At 34.4% G+C, this 20494-nt stretch overlaps 1 protein-coding gene across 1 annotated transcript in view; it reads right to left on the reverse strand.

Moving 5' to 3' along the window:
* C12H14orf39 (chromosome 12 C14orf39 homolog) overlaps positions 1-19848 on the reverse strand; it is a 36272-nt gene extending 16424 nt beyond the window's left edge. Inside the window, exons 1-12 of the mRNA XM_021179190.1 lie at positions 19788-19848; positions 19639-19695; positions 18315-18441; positions 16171-16260; positions 12803-12990; positions 12670-12712; positions 10720-10840; positions 9113-9201; positions 6527-6645; positions 5725-5801; positions 2016-2101; positions 1793-1839 (exon numbers count right to left, since the gene is read on the reverse strand). Of these exons, the coding sequence (XP_021034849.1) occupies positions 1793-1839; positions 2016-2101; positions 5725-5801; positions 6527-6645; positions 9113-9201; positions 10720-10840; positions 12670-12712; positions 12803-12990; positions 16171-16260; positions 18315-18441; positions 19639-19695; positions 19788-19836 (1093 nt within the window). The 5' untranslated portion in view covers positions 19837-19848. The remainder of the gene's footprint in view (positions 1-1792; positions 1840-2015; positions 2102-5724; positions 5802-6526; positions 6646-9112; positions 9202-10719; positions 10841-12669; positions 12713-12802; positions 12991-16170; positions 16261-18314; positions 18442-19638; positions 19696-19787) is intronic.
* Positions 19849-20494: the final 646 nt, after the last annotated feature.

The following is a 20494-nucleotide window of genomic DNA, read 5'->3' on the forward strand; positions in this document are numbered from 1 at the left end:
TGCCAGATAAGGCCATCCTCTGCTACATATGCAGCTATTACTCTTGCAGAGGACATAAATTTGGTTTGTAGCACACACTCAAGGCAGCTCACAACTGCCTGTAACTCTAGCGCCAAGTGATCTAACACCTTCTTTTGGCCTCTATTAGCACCTGCACTCTTGTTCACATGCCCACACTCTGACACACACACACACACACACACACACATAATTAAAAATAAATCATAAGGTAAATAAAATAAATCTTTAAAAATCAAAAATGCCTCTCTTGAAGTTATACATCCATTTCCTGAAAGCTTTATACACTTTGCCTCTTGCATTAAATCACACCTATTATTTTTTTTATCATATACTTATTTCCTCAACTTATAGGTTTAGAGATTGTTGAAAGTCTTTTTTTTTCTAAAATAATTACATGTCTTCTTGAGCATGAAGCCTCATTACACATGTTCAGTACAAGTAGGACCATGCCAGTTACATGTATTTCCCAACATCTCTATGTCAAGGGTACATTGTTCTAGGAGATTAGCTATTCCTCCTTGCTTAATACAATCAGCTTAGCTTATGAAGAGGATTATAAACAGCTGGAGTAGATCAGGTGCACAGGAAAGGCATTTTTTTCCTCTTAGAAGAAAGCAAAGAGAGTGTTCAGCTATATAGTATACACATGTTATTTCAGTTGATCCATATATGAGAAGTGAGAAAAATAGGCTGATAGACTATAACTATACTGAAAATGTATATATCTACAAATATTTTTAGAGATATATTTTTACTCATGTATATGTATCTATGGGAATGTATGCTATATGTGTGCCAGCCTGAGAAAGACAGAAGAGAGTAACAGGTCCCCTGGTAGTTGACTTACAAAGTTGTTAAGTTGTCGTTGTGGGTTCTGCAAACTGAACTTGAGTCCTCTAGAACTGATGAGCCAGTCTTAACCACCGAGCCCCAACTTACAAAATTATATGGTTTCCAAATGATTCACTTTAAAACTTCAAACAGTCAAAAGGTGATGACTTTCATACAGCATGACCCAGGGTATAATGTGACTCATTAATAGGTTACCAATATACATCTATGTGTATGATATACATGTGTGTGTGCTTATGTAACTACACATCCATGCATACATATCTACATACAGTTAGAAAAGTATGTCCCATTGTTTGCCACAGTTCCAATGTATGTTGATCTTCTGAAAATAAACTCATACATATATACTATGACTTTTCTATGATGTTCAGTTAAGGAAAATAGTCAAGGCAGCAAAATTAATATAAGAAAATATAAAAGCATTATGTATAGTTCCAGAAATGGAAACAAAAAGATATTAAATGTAAGAAAATAGCTGAAATCTACTATATTGATTCAATGGAATACTATATAGTCATTGCAAATAAAATTAATGATATGAAAAATAGCCTCATGTCATTTTTTTATTTGTAATGACTGTATGTAGTCAAATTGGAAAATGGGATTAAATTACTTATACTGTATAATTCAAATGAGGATAGAGAACAAAATGTACACATGCATTAAGAAACTAAGAGACTATGCAATAGACTGCATTATTTCAGTTATATCTGGTTAGTTACATTTTGTTTCTTTTATATTTTTTCTTTGCTTTCCAAATTTTCTATAAGGAAATGTATTTATTTTCTTTTCTGATGAAAATGTATTATTAAACCACATATGTACTTCCATTAGTGAGAATTTAAAAATCCAAATAATTTACTTAGTATAAAAACCGATATAATTTATTATTTAGAAAAATATAAACAGTAAATACCTATATGTTCTTTTTCAATCCGTTGATTGTAATTTGGTTGATTCAATCTAAAATGCAACAAATATAATTTTTATTACTTCAGAGTCAATATTTACAAATTACCACAGAGATGAAAATGCTTCTTTTCTTTGGGGGAACAGTGCTAGAGACTGAAAGCAGACAAATACACTAGCGCCGAGCTTTATCCCAACACTTTGGGTATTTTTTATATTTTAAAAATTACCTGAATTGCATAAAACCTTGTGAACTTTTAACAGCTGGAATATGTGAAGATTCTGAATTACCATCCATACCAGAGTCATTAAGTATCTGGAAAAAATTAAACATTCGTTTGACAATATAAAATAATAATCTTGTATTATAGCTACACTGAAATCTCTAATTATATTAGCATTTCATTCCCATAATCACCAGCATTATCAATACCTACAACTACATACATTAACTGAAATATTTACAAAGGAAACATAAAGGCAACTATACTGAGAAGCAAAAAAGGATTCTTAAGTAATTTGATGTTTTTGATAAGTATGGTAATTATCTGTGGTAGTAATTTTTCATTTAAGGTAAACTTTAAAAATTCTAACTTATCCATATTCACAATCAAATGAGTATTAATGTGCTCTTTATCAATGACCTGATTTCTATGTTATTTTCAAAATAAATGAGGTGATGCAAGTATTCTGGAATCCAGAAGTTATGATAGTTATGCAACCTGTCTGCTAAAGATCATTGAGCTTTTAAGTACACTTTTAAGTAGCAAATTTTCTAGCACAATTATGTAGAAGAATGCCTCAAAGAAATATATTTTACTTTTTAAGAAAAAGGTGAATGAGTTTTCAATAGCTGGCAGTCCTTGGTTCTTTAAAAAATTTTCTTGGGGGCCAGAGAGATGGCTCAGCAGATAAAGGCACTGGTTGCCAAGCCTGATAACTTGAATTTGATCCCTGGAACCCACCCACAGGGAGGAAGGCAAAACTGATTCCTGAAGGCCAACCTCTGATCTCCACATATGTCAAGGCACACACCACTCATGGCAAACATCACACACCTACATAGAAGATTGTTCAGGAGTTAGGAATAGCCTGGGTTAAATTACCAGGATGTACTTGGTGGCACACATGCCCACATGACAGATCATGTGGTCTATAATTCCAGTTGCAAGGGGTTGGATGCTAAAATGTTTTACTAACTGGTAAATGTGATGAATCATATTAACAGGTTTTTCTAATTTTCAAATTCCACTGCATGTCTCACAGGTGTTGACAGTTATTATGTTATTAATGTTATTCTACTATATTTACTTTGCTAATTATTTGGGATTTTTATAGCTATGATCATTCTTAAAACTGATTGTATAAGTATTTTTCCTATTCTTGTTTTTGTAATCTAACAGGTTTGCTGTGATAATTCTCCAAATAGTTTTTTTTTTTTTTGTAGTTTGAAATTGTTTAAAGAGCTTTACTTTGCTGTCAGAAAGCATCTAAGAATGTATGCAGATATTTTTGATTGTCATTAACTTAGAAGTAGGATGATTCTGGCCTCTATCCACAACAAAGAATTTATCTAGTCAAAAATATCAGTAGCAGCAGAACATGGTGCTGCATGCCTTTAATCCCAGCACTTGGGAGGCAGAGGCAAGCATATCTAAGTTCAAGGCCAGCCTGATCTACAGAGAAAGTTTTTGGACAGCCAGCGGTGAACAGAAAAACCCTGTCTTAAAAAAAAAACAAAAACAAAAACAGTCAGCTTTTGATGAGCAGTCTTGATGCAATCTCGAAAGCTTTGATAAGTTCACATGAGACTCTGAGTCTGGGTATGTATGCTGGCAGAAGACTAAGGGAAAAAGATAGCAAAAGCTGTTAGAGGAAACTATATACTTATGTTTTTCTTTTATTTGTCAGCCTATTTACAATTCAAATTGTCTTACAGAAATATCCTTCTAACATCACATTTAGTTTTAAAAGTCTTATATAGTATTCTATCAATATTCTAAAAAAAATCTTCTACATTTAAAATGATCTTCTGTAAGATAAACACCTATCTTCTGTCTCTTCTGTTCCACCAGAGAAAGGTTATTTAAATTGTTGAAATTTTATTGATTTTTAAGGTATGTTAGCTTTTGATCAGATTCATAAATTCAACCTCTTAATGTCACTAATTTTTTTGCTTTCTGTTTACTAATATCTAATGTGTAAATTTTATTCTTCAATTTTTAAGAATAAATTTTTGATAATATTTTTCACTTTCTAATGTTTATTTTTAAATATATATTTTGCTCTGAGAACCAGCTTGTCCGCATATCACATGTTTTATTATATTTTGTTAAATTTTATAAATTCTATTTTGATTTTTTACAACCCCCCAAATTTGAAAGTATATGAATTTCTTTTCCCATAGCAGCCTAATATATATACATATGTAGAGAGATATGATAGGCAGATATAGATGTATAGATAGACATAGATACAGGTACCTATAGCTATAGCTACAGATGATATATAGAGAGACTGGGTAGAGCTAGAGACAGAGACAGAGATAGAGATTATTTTTAAAGGGCTAAGGAGAAGGTTGCTATAGTAAGTGCATTTGTTGGGCAAGCATAAGGATCTGAATTTGAATTCCCAGTACCCACAAAAAAGTTGTGCATGAGAGGCAGGGATAGGCAGGTCCCAGAAACTTGATGGCCAGTCACTTAACTGAAATATCAAGCTTTAGGTTCAGTGAGAGGCTCTGTCTCTAGGGAATAAAGCAGAGAGTGATAAACACTCCATTGTTGGGGTTCATAGGCTTTACAGTTAGGAAGGACTATTAATTGCTTTTCTCTCTTGCAGCTCTAATAGTATCTGTGAATACTAAGAGAATCAGTCTTCAATGGGGAGACTTCTAGGTCAGATCCACCTCAATTTCTTCAAGTCCCATGTTGGAAACATAGTATCTTCAGCAGTGGGGTCAAGTTCTGGGAGTCAATAAAGAACAATAACAATAATCCATATTGTTTGGAAGTCACTTTTTTTTAATTAATAAATTGTCTCTGGTATTTTGTGACAGAAATCCCTATGAAACAGTGCTATAGGTACAGCCTGTGCAATTGGTCCTTGTTCTGGCTACTTTTGTGTCAACTTGACACAGGCTGGAGTTATCACAGAGAAAGGAGCTTCAGTTGGGGAAATGCCTCCATGAGATCCAGCTGTAAGGCATTTTCTCAATTAGTGATCAAGGGGGAAAGGCCCCTTGTGGGTGGGACCATCTCTCTTCTATAAGAGAGCAGGCTGACCAAGCCAGGGGAAGCAAGCCAGTAAAGAACATCCCCCTCCATGGCCTCTGCATCAGCTCCTGCTTCCTGACCTGCTTGAGTTCCAGTCCTGACTTCCTTGGTGATGAACAGCTGTGTGGAAGTGTAAGCTAAATAAACCCTTTCCTCCCCTACTTGTTTCTTGGTCATGATGTTTGTGCAGGAATAGAAACCCTGACTAAGACAGTCCTGTGATTAATAAAGGGTTTAGCAGATATTTCTCAAAAGTTTTGGTATGCTATCAGACTGAATATTTAAAAAGAAATATTTTGTACAGTATTTAGCCAAAAGGGGAAGTTTATACTGAATGCCATATTGACACTTTTTTTTCTCTTTCCTTTTTTTTTTTCTTTTTTCTTTTTTTGGATAGGGTTTCTCTTTGTAGCCCTGCCTGTTCTGAAACTCACGCTATAAACCAGGCTGGCCTTGAACTCAAGAAATTTACCTGCCTCTGCCTTCCAAGTGCTGGGATTAAAAGCCACCATCGCCTGTCCACATTGAAACTCTTAAATGTTTTAGACTCTGAAGTAATAGTAGTGGCTAATTTAATATGCATGGATACAGAGGTTGTGTCCTACCTACATGTATTATCTTGCTTAGGCAAGCTATCTATGCTATTGAAAACAGAAATACATACCTGTGGATCATTTTCTTTTTGTCTCACATCACTTCTAACAAACTTTGACTGATTGGCTGAACTTTCTTCTTTTTTATCTAGATTAAATGTATTATTTCAAATTAATTCTGAAGCTAAAACCAAACAATATCTGAAACTCATTGCCTCATGTATGCTAAGTTCACACTCTGCCACTGAGCTGTAAAGCCAGCTTCAGCCCTCATTTCTCCAACCATTTGATCACAATTTATACTCTAAAAAAAAATCAAGTTTATAAGAGGATTTAACCTAAAATATGAGAATTTTCAAACATTTTTAATTCACTACTATACACTAGTTATTACATATCATGAATGTGAAATGGCAAGATGGCCAAGTGACAAACTACTCTCTTAAAATGGATTACTAAAAAAGTCATAGTAGTAATATTAATGAAGAAAAAATTAAAATAGTGTAGTCAACGTATTCAATGTGATTAATCTGCAGACTCTTGAATGAAACGTGACTGAGCCATTTCAATGACCAGCACTATAAATAGAATGGCTAGGCTTTAATACAGAGCTGGTCATCCTCATCTGCTGTGTACTACAAGACTAGAAGACTTAAAAAATATTACCAAATTGATTTCCTCAAAAATGGAAAAGAAAGGATGGTGTGCAAGTCATATCTTGTCTGTTCTCAAAGTTAAAGTGGTACCTTCCCATGTCTACAGGTCTTCAGTATTTTTGTCCTTGCTTACATTAAGTGATAGCTAAAATTACCGTTTATTTCCTCTCTGTCAAGAAAAAAAATGAAGTTTCTGAATGAGAAACAGATTCTGTACCTGTAATTCTTGCTTCTGAAGAATTCATATTTCTTACAAATTTCTGAGACTCACATGGCAGTAACAACGGGCTATTTTGAGAGCTTCTGTTCGATACTTGCTCATCATTTTCAAAAATTCTGAAGAGAAGAATTTACACTCACTATTAGCTGAGTAAAGATTAAAATTTAAACTCAGAAGCGATATTATACTGTTAAACATCTTCATTTTTGCAGTCATGATACTAGGTTTACAGAGCATTTCAGATTTAATCACTATTAATCAATCACTTGGTAATAAGTAGTACCAGCACTGTCCTGATCAAGCCCAATGCTCTTCTCAGCTTACCACACCCTTCCTTTGACACATAACCACTTTACAAAGATAAAAACCCTTTTAAACACTTTTACTACAAATAATGTGTTCTAGATTTCAGAGTATTTCAAATTTTAAAAGGTTTATTTAGAAGCAAATCAACTATCATGAATACAAAAATTATTAAAGCAATATTATAGTCAAAAGGTAAATGTGTCTTTTAACCTTTTTACTGTAAGAATAACTTCACTGATTTTTTTCTAAATTAAATGAGTATAAACACTGTCATAAATACATTATCTTATTTTGTGAACAGAAGATACAGTCTATGATTGCCAATCTTCAATGGATGCCTAAACATGAAAGTTTATGTACATTTTATCTTTTCCCATATACAGAAGCATACACATACTAAATGTCTTTTCCACTATAAATAAGCACTTATTACATGCTTTCCCTAACTTCTGCATTAAGGTATGACAGTAACAGTGACATTTATTTCTTCCTTCTACAGTTTCACAGATAAATTTGGCATCACAGATCTTAACCAAAGTAAATCGTTGTTTTCTGTGAGTTAAGAACTCTTTTTTTTTTTTTTGGTTTTTCAAGACAGGGTTTTTCTGTGTAGCCCTGGCTGTCCTGGAACTCACTCTGCAGACCAGGCTGGCCTCGAACTCAGAAATCCACCTGCCTCTGCCTCCCAAGTGCTGGGATTAAAGGTGTGTACCACCACGCCCAGCTCAAGAACTATTTCTTAAAGAAAACCCTTTATAGCATCTCTCTGGCATATCACAATTGCAAGCATTGCTACTCCTTTTTTTTTTTTTTAATCTTTAAAAAAAAATGTACTTTTCCTTTATGTACATTGGTGTTTTGCCTGCATGTATGTCTATGTGAGAATGTTAGATCTTGTTACAGATAGTTGTGAGCTGCTATGTGGGTGCTGGGATTTGAACCCGGGACATCTGGAAGAGCAGTCAGTGCCCTTAACCGCTGAGTCTTCTCCATAGTCCAGCATTGCTACTCTTATATGTACAAGCCATTTTAAAAATAAAGGTTACCCTGAGCATAGGCAATATGGTATCAGCACAGTTGATATGATAACTGAGATGGATACGAAGCAACCAAGAGTATATATAACACTGATTCACTGGGCAAAGGAATGATTCACATTTTATGTGGGAAGGAACAGCATGAATGTAGATCAGTTCAGAATGGTGTTCAGTTTGTTTATTTCTGGAATTTACATGTGATATTTTTAGATCACCACTGGGTAACAAATAGTGGAAAGCAAAAACATGAATGATAAATAGTGACTAAAAATTGGCTAGTTATATAAGTTCCTTATAATATACAAAGTTTTGTAATACTCAAGTATCCATAAAATAAAAACATACATATATGAAATTAATTGGGAAGACCTTCCAATAAATTTCTTCATAAAATTAATGATCCTGTGTCATGAGGTAATATGTAGTAGTGGATACATCAATATAATAGTTCCAAGAAAGTAGGATGAGAGAAATTAACTTAGGAGGAGATTATGTTGGGAAAAATAGGAAAAGGTAATAATAGAGTCTGTGAAACTTAAGAACAAACAAAAAGCTGGGTAGTGGTAGCACATGTTCTTAATCCCAGCACTTGGGAGGCAGAGGTAGATATCTCTGTAAGCTTGAGGCCAGCCTAACCTACACAAGTTCCAGGATGGCCAAGGCTACTTAGACAAACCCTGTCTTGAAACAAACAAATAAATAAATAAACATAGGTTATATGAAGAAACCAAAAGGAGAAAGCTGATTAAAGCCAGGAACAGGAATCCATGTACTTTTCTCTCCCACCATATAGGTAAAAATCAATGTTTTAATGCTTCAGGGATGCTTTGTGTTCTCTCCACAAGGATAAATGAAAATATACATCATGAATAGACTCAGAAGAGTCTCATCTTCCTCTGTGGTAAGGGTAGAACCAGTCACACTGGTCACTCGTCACGTGACACTCCTCTTGTTGAACCTGGTTTGTAACTGCCGTGGTACTACCACAGAAAGTGGATAGATTTTACACTCTGATAAGTTCTACAACAGATGTGCTGCTGTCAGCCTTGTTTTTACTATGTGGATCTTTGGTCTTCTTAAGCAACAAGCAGTTTGGGATAATAATTCATAACATTTCAAAATAATATTTTCATAAAATTAATAGAAAAGCCATGCATAAAAATATGTCAGGGACAGACTCAAAAATTTTAGATGCAGAATATCTGTTAGCATAAAATTCAGTTTTAAAGTTTACCTATACCTCTCTTCAAATTCTTTTCTCTTTTCTGTATTTTTGTTCTTTTCGTCTAGAGCTTCTGAAAATGTTTTATTTTCAAAAAGTCTTGCCATCTGCTAAAAAGAAAAATAAGAACAACAAAATACTTAGTTCATGATAGTCACACTTTCTTTTTGTTTTTGCTTTTGTTTTTTCGAGACAGGGTTTCTCTGTGTAGCCCTGGCTGTCCTGGAACTCACTCTGTAGACCAGGCTGGCTCAAACCCAGAAATCCACCTGCCTCTGCCTCCTGAGTACTGGGATTAAAGGCGTGTGCCACCACCGCCTGGCTCGATAGTCACACTTTCAATCCTTAGCACTTAGAAGACTATGGTAGAGGCATTGCCTGGCATTTAAGGAGAGATAACTTAGTGGGTCAGGTGCTTGTTCTGAAAGCATAAGGACTTCACCTCAGAAGTCCAGGACCCACATACAAGCCAGGTACAAGGGTATGAGCCTGTAAACCCAGTACTGGGAAGGTGGAGATAGAAGAGACAGAATTGAGGAAGATACCAATGCTGAACTCTGGCCTCAATGTACACACACACACACACACACACACACACATACACGATACCTTTAGAGCAGTCAGATATATATTTCTCTTAACTAATATAATTTTTCTATAAAGTTAGATTTTTATTTTTGGTAGTATTTACCAAAAACTGCCATGCCATGGTTGGAGAGATGGCTAAGGTCAAGTGCACTTGCTGCTCTTACAGGGGACTCAGGTTCAGTTCCCAGTACTCACATGGTGACTTACAACCATCTATAACTCCAGTCCTAGGGAATCTGATGGCTTTTTCTTACCTCCACAGGCACCAGGCACTCATTTAGTGCATATACATGCAGGAAAAAACATTCATACAAATATAATACCTAACTTCTTAATTAAAAAAAACCCACAACTCAAGGAATTATACTAAAATATATTCCAGAAAATCCTAAAAACTAAGTTATTTTTATACTAGCTTTCTAAATATTACAAACTATAACTTTTTCCAGATTAAATCCCTAAGCTATATACTATGTTGTTCCCTCTTTCAAAGACACTGTTGTTCTTTAATGTCTGGCTGAGGGTGTACTCAGTGATGCATTTGTCTAACAAGCACAGTTGCCTATGTTTGATCCTTCAACAAACAAATAAATCGAATCTTAGGACTAACTTAAATCTTGTTCTTTCTTTATCTTCTTTCCTCAGACCTCAAATAACTACAAACTATTACCCAAATAGTTAAATATTTCAGAACCTGAAATACATTTGTCTTCACTGAGGCAAAAAAAAAAAAAAAAAAAAAGCCTTTCTCCATTTTTAAACTGTCTTTAAAAACAGTTCTTCTAAGTTTGAGAGATGGCTCAGGAGTCAAGAACACTGTCTGCTCTTCCAGAGGTCATGATTTCAATTCGCAGCAACGATATGGTGGCTCATAACCATCTATAATGTGACCTGATGCCCTCTTCTGGCATGCAGATGGAGCACTCATGCATTAAATAAATAAATAAATAAATAAATCTTAAAAAAAAACTCTTTTAAGACTATAGACTAATATCGTATTCATATACTAACAATATATTAAAACATAAAATATATACCTTATTTAAAGAATTAATTTCTATTTCCACATCATCTGCTTCTTTTTCCAATTCAAACGATCTTTTGATAAAATTGTTGGCACATTTAAGAATATCTTGTGTTCTGTATCTCAAATTAACTCTTTTTATGTTAAGGAACAGGCATGAATTAAATTTTATATTTACCAATAGTTAATATTTACCAATTACATGTATGTTCTACATAAGCAATATTAATAATTGGTATCTAAAAACAAAAATATGACTAATATAATTAGTTTACCTTAGTATATTACTTAAAAAATGTATATGAACTTAAAAAAATAACATTTTTTTAAAGAATACTTATTACAATTTTTTCTTTCAATAAAATATTTTTATAAGGTAGCATTTTGAGTTTTTCTATGCAAGTTCATCCTGTCATTTGGCATAACTAATAAAACAATAATAATCTCAAGAAAAATTAAATTTTTATCATTTATTTATTCCAGACATTAAAAATCCACTCAATTTATCTTTTGTTTATCCAAAATGTTCATTAATATATCCTGTATAACAGAAAAGAGCATCCATCTAGATATCCTGCTTTAACTGGATTTACATTTATAGAGTAGTTCTTAGGTTTTTGGGTTTTTTTGTTTGTTGGTTTTTTTGTTTTTTTTATTTTTGGTTTTTTGAGACAGGGTTTCTCTGTGTAGCCTTGGCTGTCCTGGAACTTACTTTGTAGACCAGGCTGGCCTTGAACTCAGAAATCTGCCTGCCTCTGCCTCCCGAGTGCTGGGATTAAAGGCGTGCGCCACCACGCCCGGCTAGTTCTTAGTTATTAATAGACATCCTATGCTGTTATTAAATAATGCAATTTCCTAAGTTATTGTACAATCCATTTAGGGGAACTAAGACCTGAGTAGAATAATAAGCTGTGAATAAAATTCTTGAGAAATTTTATTATTCCTTTCCTATCTTGCCTTATAACATATATGATTTGCATGCTACAACACAAAGCATCCGGTGAATTTTCTATCAAGCATCATTACTAAAAGTATTTCAAGTTTTACACATACTTAATCCCTAATTTTCGACTCTTCCTACCACCATCTACTTCTCTTTGTCATTCAAACTTTGTGTGTCATCCCAAATCATATCCAACGCCTTAAACTCTGGCTGTATCTATCTTAAAGTACCTACCAATCTCTGCCCCTTACCACTGAGAATTTAATGCATATCAAATAAAAAATAGTCTAAAACCAAAATATGAAGAAAGCAAGCAGTAGAGGCATTTAAAGAATGGCTTAGGACGGAATGGGAACAAAATGCATGGATAAAGAAGACTTCACAAACGGTGGAATTATAATCTGCTAAGAAAGCATATAAGGATTCTAAAGGTTGAAAGAAGATTAAAGTTTTAAGTTCATCAGAAGATCTCTCTGACAAACAGGTGAGACTTAAACCATTTAAGAATTACTTATCTATTATACTAGCACTTATCAGATTTATTTCTGTGTCTATTTCCCATGCTAAGCTGTAAGTTCTTTCTGTTTGTGAAGTCTTCTTTATCCATGCATTTGTTTTGTTCCCATTCCATCCTAAGCCATTCTTTTAATGCCTCTACTGCCTACTCTCTTCAATTATTCAATACATTTCAAAATGAATACTTATGACACACTTTCTTACTCTGTTCTATCCTAAAGAATATTTAATAATCAATTCATCTGGAATGTTTTAAAAGATAAGATTTTTCATAATTTGATAGCCACTTTAAAGCCAGATGCCTATACTATTTCATTTTCTCTTAAACTGCTTGCTTCTGATCACATAGGCATATATGAAAACTAACCCCAGAAGACGTTTAAAGTAATCTCTAAAAATCTGACTTTAACGGAAAAGAGACTTTCCACATGAAAACACATTAACAATTAAAATCATAAATTATACTTATCTAAGAAAATGATAAGTGAAACCTGCTGTGGATACACGTATAATGTCCATTTAGTCAGAGATGGGAAAGGAGCAGGCACTGTAAAGCAAATATGTAATTGAGAATGATTATATTCTTTTCAGTATAAAAATGCTGTAACCAAAGAGTGTATGATAAAAATGTTAATACCTAGAAATTTCATAAGAATAGTTTCATTCAATTGTAGTTGTTCAGTACATGCCAACACTCTATTTTTAATTTCTTCATGTTCTTTTTTCTTCTCATAATATTTACATGAAAAACGTGTTTCTGAGTATTTTAGTTGGTATTGTTTCAAAACATCTTCATACTGACATATATAATCATGATACATTTTTCTGTTAAAATTAAAAGAAAGTATGTAGAAATCTACAAACTTAAGAAAATATCACTTATTAAGCCTATCCCATTAAGCACAAATGGCATTTACTCATCTTTACTTCTTTCAATACTCTCTTCTTCAAACTCTACTTGACTCTTCCACCAAACCTGTTTTATTACCTGAGTTAGTCACCGCACTCCTTAATTCTCTTCAATTTATCATCCATCCCTGCCATTTTAATGCCATTCTTTGAGAATTTAATGCAATGCATCTTATTAGCCTTGAACGGCGCACAGATCTACCACCTTCTCACTACCTCCAACTTTGTGTCTTCTTTTTGTGAATTACTAGCCCATCAACACCAATTTGTGCTATCCATGAATTTCTGGGTGTGGGGGCATCCATTGGAGCATGGTCAATCTACCAGAAGCTACACACTTAAAGAAAACTGACGCTCCTTACCCATAGAAGCCATAAACTATCCATAGCTTCTCAGTTGTGGATGGGGCTAATGAAATCCCTTCTAACCATGCTAGAACATTGATTGGCTCAGTAGTGTGCAGACAACCATAGCTGCTGTTTATAACTGTGGTTTCCTGTCATGTCCATAGACACTACTACCAAGATACTGAAATTGAGCCCATAAGTAAGCTCCTTTTCAAACTGTGTACTTGCTAGTTAATCACTTACCACTTGTAGTAACTTGGGAAAATAGTCTTAGGGGATACTTTTAAGAAAGAGGATACCTCTAAGAAAGCTAACATACCATATGAGATTAGCATATATCCATCTCATTAATAATGTGTGTATGACCACATATACTTCTAATATACTCCATATAATAGTTTGATCAACCACATAACTTCCCTAAGTTATCATCCAAGAAGAATCATTATTATCTCACCTATTAGTAGCAATATTAGTTTTCTTTTTTTTTTTTTTTTTTAAAGATTTATTTATTTGAGCCACCATGTGGTTGCTGGGATTTGAACTCTGGACCTTCGGAAGAGCAGTCGGGTGCTCTTACCCACTGAGCCATCTCACCAGCCCCGCAATATTAGTTTTCATGAATGCTTGGACAAGAATAGGAGATTAGAGGTAAGCAATCAGTAGACTGACAGTAAAGGACTTAAAGTTTGAAGCAACGATAGGCTTTAGCAAGCTGAAAGCTAGTTGACAATACATAGTGAAACCATGTCTGGAAAATGAAGGAAGAAGGCAAAATGAAGAAGGTGAAGAAGGAAGGCAAAATGGCTAGCACATGACATTATTTCTTTTTTAAATGTCTGATTTTGAGTCATCAATTCAAATGATCTATGCGACTGGTTTAGAAAACAACTGTTTCCACTAAAGTACATCTGTTTAGCTTGAGAAGTTATCTAAAGTAAACACTATATGTACATACATACACATATGTATGTATATATAGATTGATTTGCTTTAGCTTCTCATAGAAACATTTTTCTTAAAAAAACAAACAAACAACCCACTTGAATGAGGGCTACAGAGATAGCTCAGCAGTTAAGAGATCTGCTGTTCTTCCAAAGGATCCAGGTTCAATTCCCAGGACCCACATGATACTTCACAACTCTCTATAATCCCAACTCTGGGAGATTTGAGCCTCCAGGGACACCAGGAACACAGACATATATGTAGGCAAAATACTCATACACATTAAACAAACAAATAATACATTCATTTTAACCATCTTAAATGACAATAAATTACATTGGCATAAGCACACATTCATGCGCACTCACACATAATTTTAATTATTCTATTCTGTATTTCTTCTTTTTGAAGACCCAGGAAAGAAATTTCTTTGAAGCATCAAGAAAATCTACTTATCTTAAGCAAATTAACTGATTTTTAAATAAATGGTGTGAGTCCCAACCTAATCACATTTCTATAATGCCTTGACTATTACAAATTTCAAAGTCTAATCTACACCTATACTTAAAAGATATGCATGACATTATTCTTATTACCTGGAAGCCTTGATTCTAAAAGCCATGTATTGTCCTATAAATCATTTCAAATTCTCTGGGGAATAAAGCAGTGTCCATAAATGATAGCTTAATAGTCTTCCTTTTCCATTTTCTCCCTTCAGATGATATATATACTTTAGCTTCCTCCTCTTAGTAACTTTTCTATTGCTTTGAAAAGACACTATAACCAAGGCAACTTATAGAAGAAAGAATTTATAGGGGACTTACAGTTCCAGGTTATAGTCCATGACCATTACGGAAACAACCAGCAAAGCAAGGTCCTGGAGAAGTAGCTGAGAGCTTACACATCTCATCCACAAGCACAAGACAGAGAGAGAAAGCTAAGTGGGAATGGTATGGGTTTTTGAAACCTCAAAGCCCACCCCTAGTGACACACCTCCTCTGGCAAAGGCTACAGCTCCTAATCCTTCCCAAACAGTCTACAGTATTCAAACATAAGCCTGTGGGGGCCATTCGCATTCAAACTACCTTGTACATTTTCATGAATTCTAATGGCAGTAAGTCTAAATCCATACCATTCACCACCACTTCTTTTAGAGTTCATCTTTGAAAGGATTGCATGTTTTCTTATATGTAGAATGTATCTTTTAATCTGTATGTGTTTGTGTGTGTCTAATAAAACTAGAAAGAGGAGGACGAGGTGAAAGAAGAGGATAGATCTTAAAGGGAGATGGAAAAGAGTAATGTCTTAAAAATGTAGGAGAGGGAGCGAACTAGTGGAAGAATGGAAATCAGCTTGCGGAACGAGAAGGGTGTAGAGGAGGGTAGTGAGGAAAGGGTGAAGACGAGATCAAGATATGTCACACATATGTGACCATGACATGATGAATATTATTATTTTGCATGATAACTTAATTATATTAATATTATCAAAACGGTCAATATCCCCAAATTTTCATGAGTTAATTCTACATATTAGTATTCCTTTAAATGATTTACTGTAAAGATCATTATTTGAAGGATTCTGCTACAATAGTTGCTACTGAGAAGTAGTTTATATCTGAGAAAATATCTAAGCACACAAAATTAAATGGAAATTTATATTAGGCAGACTTAACAATGGTACACAGAATCCATTTACTTAAAACTCTCAGAATACAAACTTGCAACATTTTTGATTATCATTCTTATACAACATGCTGATAATACAAATTTATGGAACTGATACAACATATAAATTACTGTACTTGTCTTTCTCATTGGTTTCTTGGTAAGCAGTAAGCTGGTCTTTTATATAATCTTCATGTTTATGAAAAACATCACATGTTGGCTTCCAGCTATGAAAAAAATTATAGTTGTGATTACCATCTCAAAATGATAAATTGATAGTTTAAAAATGAATATAATGGGATGAGTTTAAGCACAAAAAAGAATGTAATCACTTAAAGAACAATGAGTCTTTCTGCTGGGGTATGCTGTGTGAAGTTGTGTCTCTGTCCTTCCTCACATCTACCTAAGGCATTCTCTGATAGGCTTTAATAAAAAGCTGATGGTCAATTAGCTGGGCAGGAAATGGAAGGCAGGATTTCCTGGGAAGGAGAAGGAGGAAAGTGGTCCCCTAGGAGACATCAGAGGATTACAGGTCTGGGAGGTCTAGCTAGCCATGTAGGCTGGGTGGTCGGGTTAACTTAGATGAGCTAGTTGAGAGTCTGCCCAGATAAAGCCTAAGCTTTGAAATATTAAAAGGTCTTTGTGTGGTTACTTTGGGATAACTGCCACCATATTAATTTCCACAATTAATTTGCAAGAACATAATAATCATTTAATCTATATTTTTCTTTTCCTAGAGAAAACGAGTTCACATTAAAATAAGGTCATATCCTATCATCACTATCACCATTCACATATTCATAATATAAATATTCATTATATTTTGAATAAAATTAGTTCTCATTACTAGAAAAGCACAGACTGGATTGTGTACCTTTACAGCATTTGCATTACATATTCTATTAATGTTCTTGTATTAGTACTCCAGTATTAGTCATCATTACTGTTAACTTCTTTCCATGTCAAATATATATGTCATAATTTCATTGATGGTTAAATGTCTAGTAATAAGTATGTACCTAAATTAATGAAATCCCTAATGTTGGATGTTAGAATTATTTTTATTTAGTGTTTTCCGATAGTTAAAAATTTAAACAAGAAACTCAATTCAATTGCAATCAAAAAGATTTGAGTGAATAAATCCAAAGATACATTTTTTTAAAAGAAGTCTTCTATCTTGAAATTTTTAGGTTGATTTTTTTTAAATGTCTATGGGTGTTTTGCCTGCTTGCCAATCTGTGTATCAAATGAATGAAGTACCTATGGAGGTCAGAGAAAGCATTGAATCCTGAGACTGGAATTACAACCAGTTGTGCTCCACCATGTGGGTGCTGGGAACTGAACCCCAGGCCTCTGCAAGAGCAGTTAGTGCTCTTAACTGCTGGACTGCCTCTTTATTCCCTAAGTTAAATTCTTACAGAAATCTAAGACTTGAAAAGCCAAAGATTAAAATTACTTCAAGTTTATTTAATAGCAATTTTACACACCAAGCTCATGCTCAAAATCATCTATTTGATTTTACATAGACAGGATCTCATATATCCCAACCTGTCCTCCAACTCTCTATGTAGCCGAGGACAACCTTGAATCTCTGATTCTTCTATCTGTATCTCACAAGTGCTAGGAAGTGCACAGGCATGTGCCAACACTGTTAGTTTACAAAATGCTGTATTTAGATTAAGTAGATCTGAATTAGTGAGATCTTTTTTAAAAATATATTTTTTAAAACTTTATTTATGTAAGTACACTGTCACCGTCTTCAGACACAGTGGAAGAGGGATCCCATTACAGATGGTTCCCAGCTACCATGTGGTTGCTGGGAATTGAACTCAGGACCTCTGGGAGAGCAGTCAATGCTCTTAACCACTGAGCCATTTCTGTTTTTCTGTGGAATCTTCTGTAAGTCCTTCTACAATGCCACATAACTAGGCAATCTGACTTATTTGTTAATATGGATACTAACTTGGGAGTTGGGGGTTAGTTCAGTGGGAGGGAAGAATGTACAAGGTCTGGGGTTCAATTCCCAGGGGAGGGAGAGGAGAAAGAGGAAGACATGGGTAGAAAGAGGAAGAGAAGGGGGGACAGAGAACACTGTTGCTTTAAAATAGGATTTTTGCTTGTTTGTTTGTGGTAATCAAAAACAGGGCCTTGCACATGTTAGGCAGGTATTCTACCATTGAGCTACAGTCCCAATTCAACATTTTTATACTATAAACTCTAAAACCTTGAGTAAAAATATCAAATGATAATCAATGGATGTTGATTTCTGTCAAATACTTACTTACTACAGCTGTCTTTGATTTCTTTACTATGTTTATAGTAAAAAGCAATGTCTTCATCTACTTTGGTTATAGCTTCACGTAGCTTAGAAACATTTGCTTTCTTTTCTTTAATACTTTCAAGGCATTCTGAAAAAAGGAAATGTTTGTTTTATTTAACTAGAAATCATAAATTAAAATAAAGAAATATACCAGAAAAATGAAAGTATATGATAATATACCTAAAAGGAGGAGAATCAGAAAATGCAAAGGAAGAGTGACCTGAGAGACAGGCATTTCTACTAAAAATCAAAAGACCCACAGTCAGGCTGATTCCTAGATCCAGAAGCTAAAAAGAACAGAAGACTCTAAAAACAAATGTCCCTGACCCTTCATCTTTTACAATAAGGGTTAGAGGGCATTTAAAGCTGATCTATCCCGTAATGCTGTAAATTCATGTAAGCATCTACTCATTAGTAATACTAACAAAGGCGTTTTTGACAAATGTGAAATTCCATCCATTGCACATCAGTTATTAAATACACCAACACATTTGTCACTCATTAAATATAAAAGATACAATTTTTACATTAGAATATTTTTTTAAAAATTCATGTGTATGAGTATGTCTGACTGGATACATGTGTACTATGTGTGTCCCTAGTGACCATGGCACTAGTGTCCATGGAAGGGGCAGTCAGATTCTTCGAAACTGGAACTACAGGAAGTTGTGAATCACCATGTGGGTGCTGGGAACTGAACCTGAGTCTTCTACAAGAGCAACAAGTGCTTTTACTTACTGAACCATCTCTCCAGCTCTGAAATAATTTATTAATATATTATTTTCTTTTTGATTTCAGAAGAATAACATTTTTAGAATACTAAAGAACACTAATAATACTACTAAAGAATACTAACACTAAAAAGTTAACAGTTCTGTTTTCAAAACTAAAATTAGAACGGAACCATTTTATTTAATTTACCCTGCTATTTTACTTATTATTTTTCAGAATCATTCTTCCTGATATTGTGCCACTTACCAACCTCTGATTTTTATTATTTCTAGAAAAAAATTCCAATATTTGAAATGACTCTTACTTGAAAGGTAAAAAAGAGGTCTTTGAGCTTATGTAAGGGACTATTTCTGAGAAATTCTTTACAAAATAATGTTGAATACAAACATTGTTGCAATACTGTTTCAATTATTCACTCCTAAAATAGCTCATTGTTACTCAAAAGAAAGACCCCCACACACACATACAAGTTGCCCTAAGCAGTTTAATTATGCATTATTCTATATAAGATAAAACCAAAACTAAAATATTTATTTCATGCAAAACTACTTACTATTAATTCTTTGAATCGTATCTTCTTTAATACTTATGTCTTGTTCATACTGGAAAACTAAAAATAAACATTTGAGATTTTTCTTCATGGTTAAATGTCAAATGTTAATACAAATTACTATTTCTTCTTTATTTTAACTTTATACCTACCAAATTCCAACAAAAGCCTGTCCAAACTGGCAAACAGGTTATCATTCATCTTGGACACTGTGTAAAATAAATAATAAAACTTTCAGAAGCCATATATAAAAGAGCATACATAAAGTAAGAACCTTTCTAATACAGCATTCTTAAAAGGAAAATGTAAGTGGATTAAGACATGGGGAAAAAGGAGTCTCTTCCAATTAGCTGCTGAATTCCCAGTCAGCGCTTCCAGAGCCCAGATAAACAACTGAGTGGCTACTCAAAGGGCTCAGCAAGACGGAAAGTTCTAGAAGTTTCCCTTCGTGACTGCTATTGAGTTTTTGAATGACTAGAACCCAGACATCCCGATTTCTTATGATCTATTCCAAAACGTATGTGTCAACTGTAGGGGAACTCTTAAAGCCCTTCGTGGAAGGGGCTCTAGAGAAATGGTTGACGAGTATGGATTGAGCGCCATTGTGTTTTGTTTTCTTTTGCTTTTTAAGGTTTTCCACAGCTCTCAGTCCTAGCCCCGGCCGCCCCAAAGCTGGTTTCGCATCCCCGCTCCTGCATTCGTGCCAGGAATCCGCTCAAGGGCATGGCCCCTTCTGCAGACGCTCCCCTCAGTGGAGGCCCTGGTCCCTGGCGCCAGGCCCTGGCACGTGGCTCTGTGGAGCGCGGCCGCCTCTTCAGACCCGCTGCCTCCTCCTCAGAGCCACTGCCTTCTCCTCAGA

Source organism: Mus caroli, chromosome 12 (assembly GCF_900094665.2).
Source record: "Mus caroli chromosome 12, CAROLI_EIJ_v1.1, whole genome shotgun sequence".
Classification (NCBI taxonomy): Eukaryota; Metazoa; Chordata; class Mammalia; order Rodentia; family Muridae; genus Mus; species Mus caroli.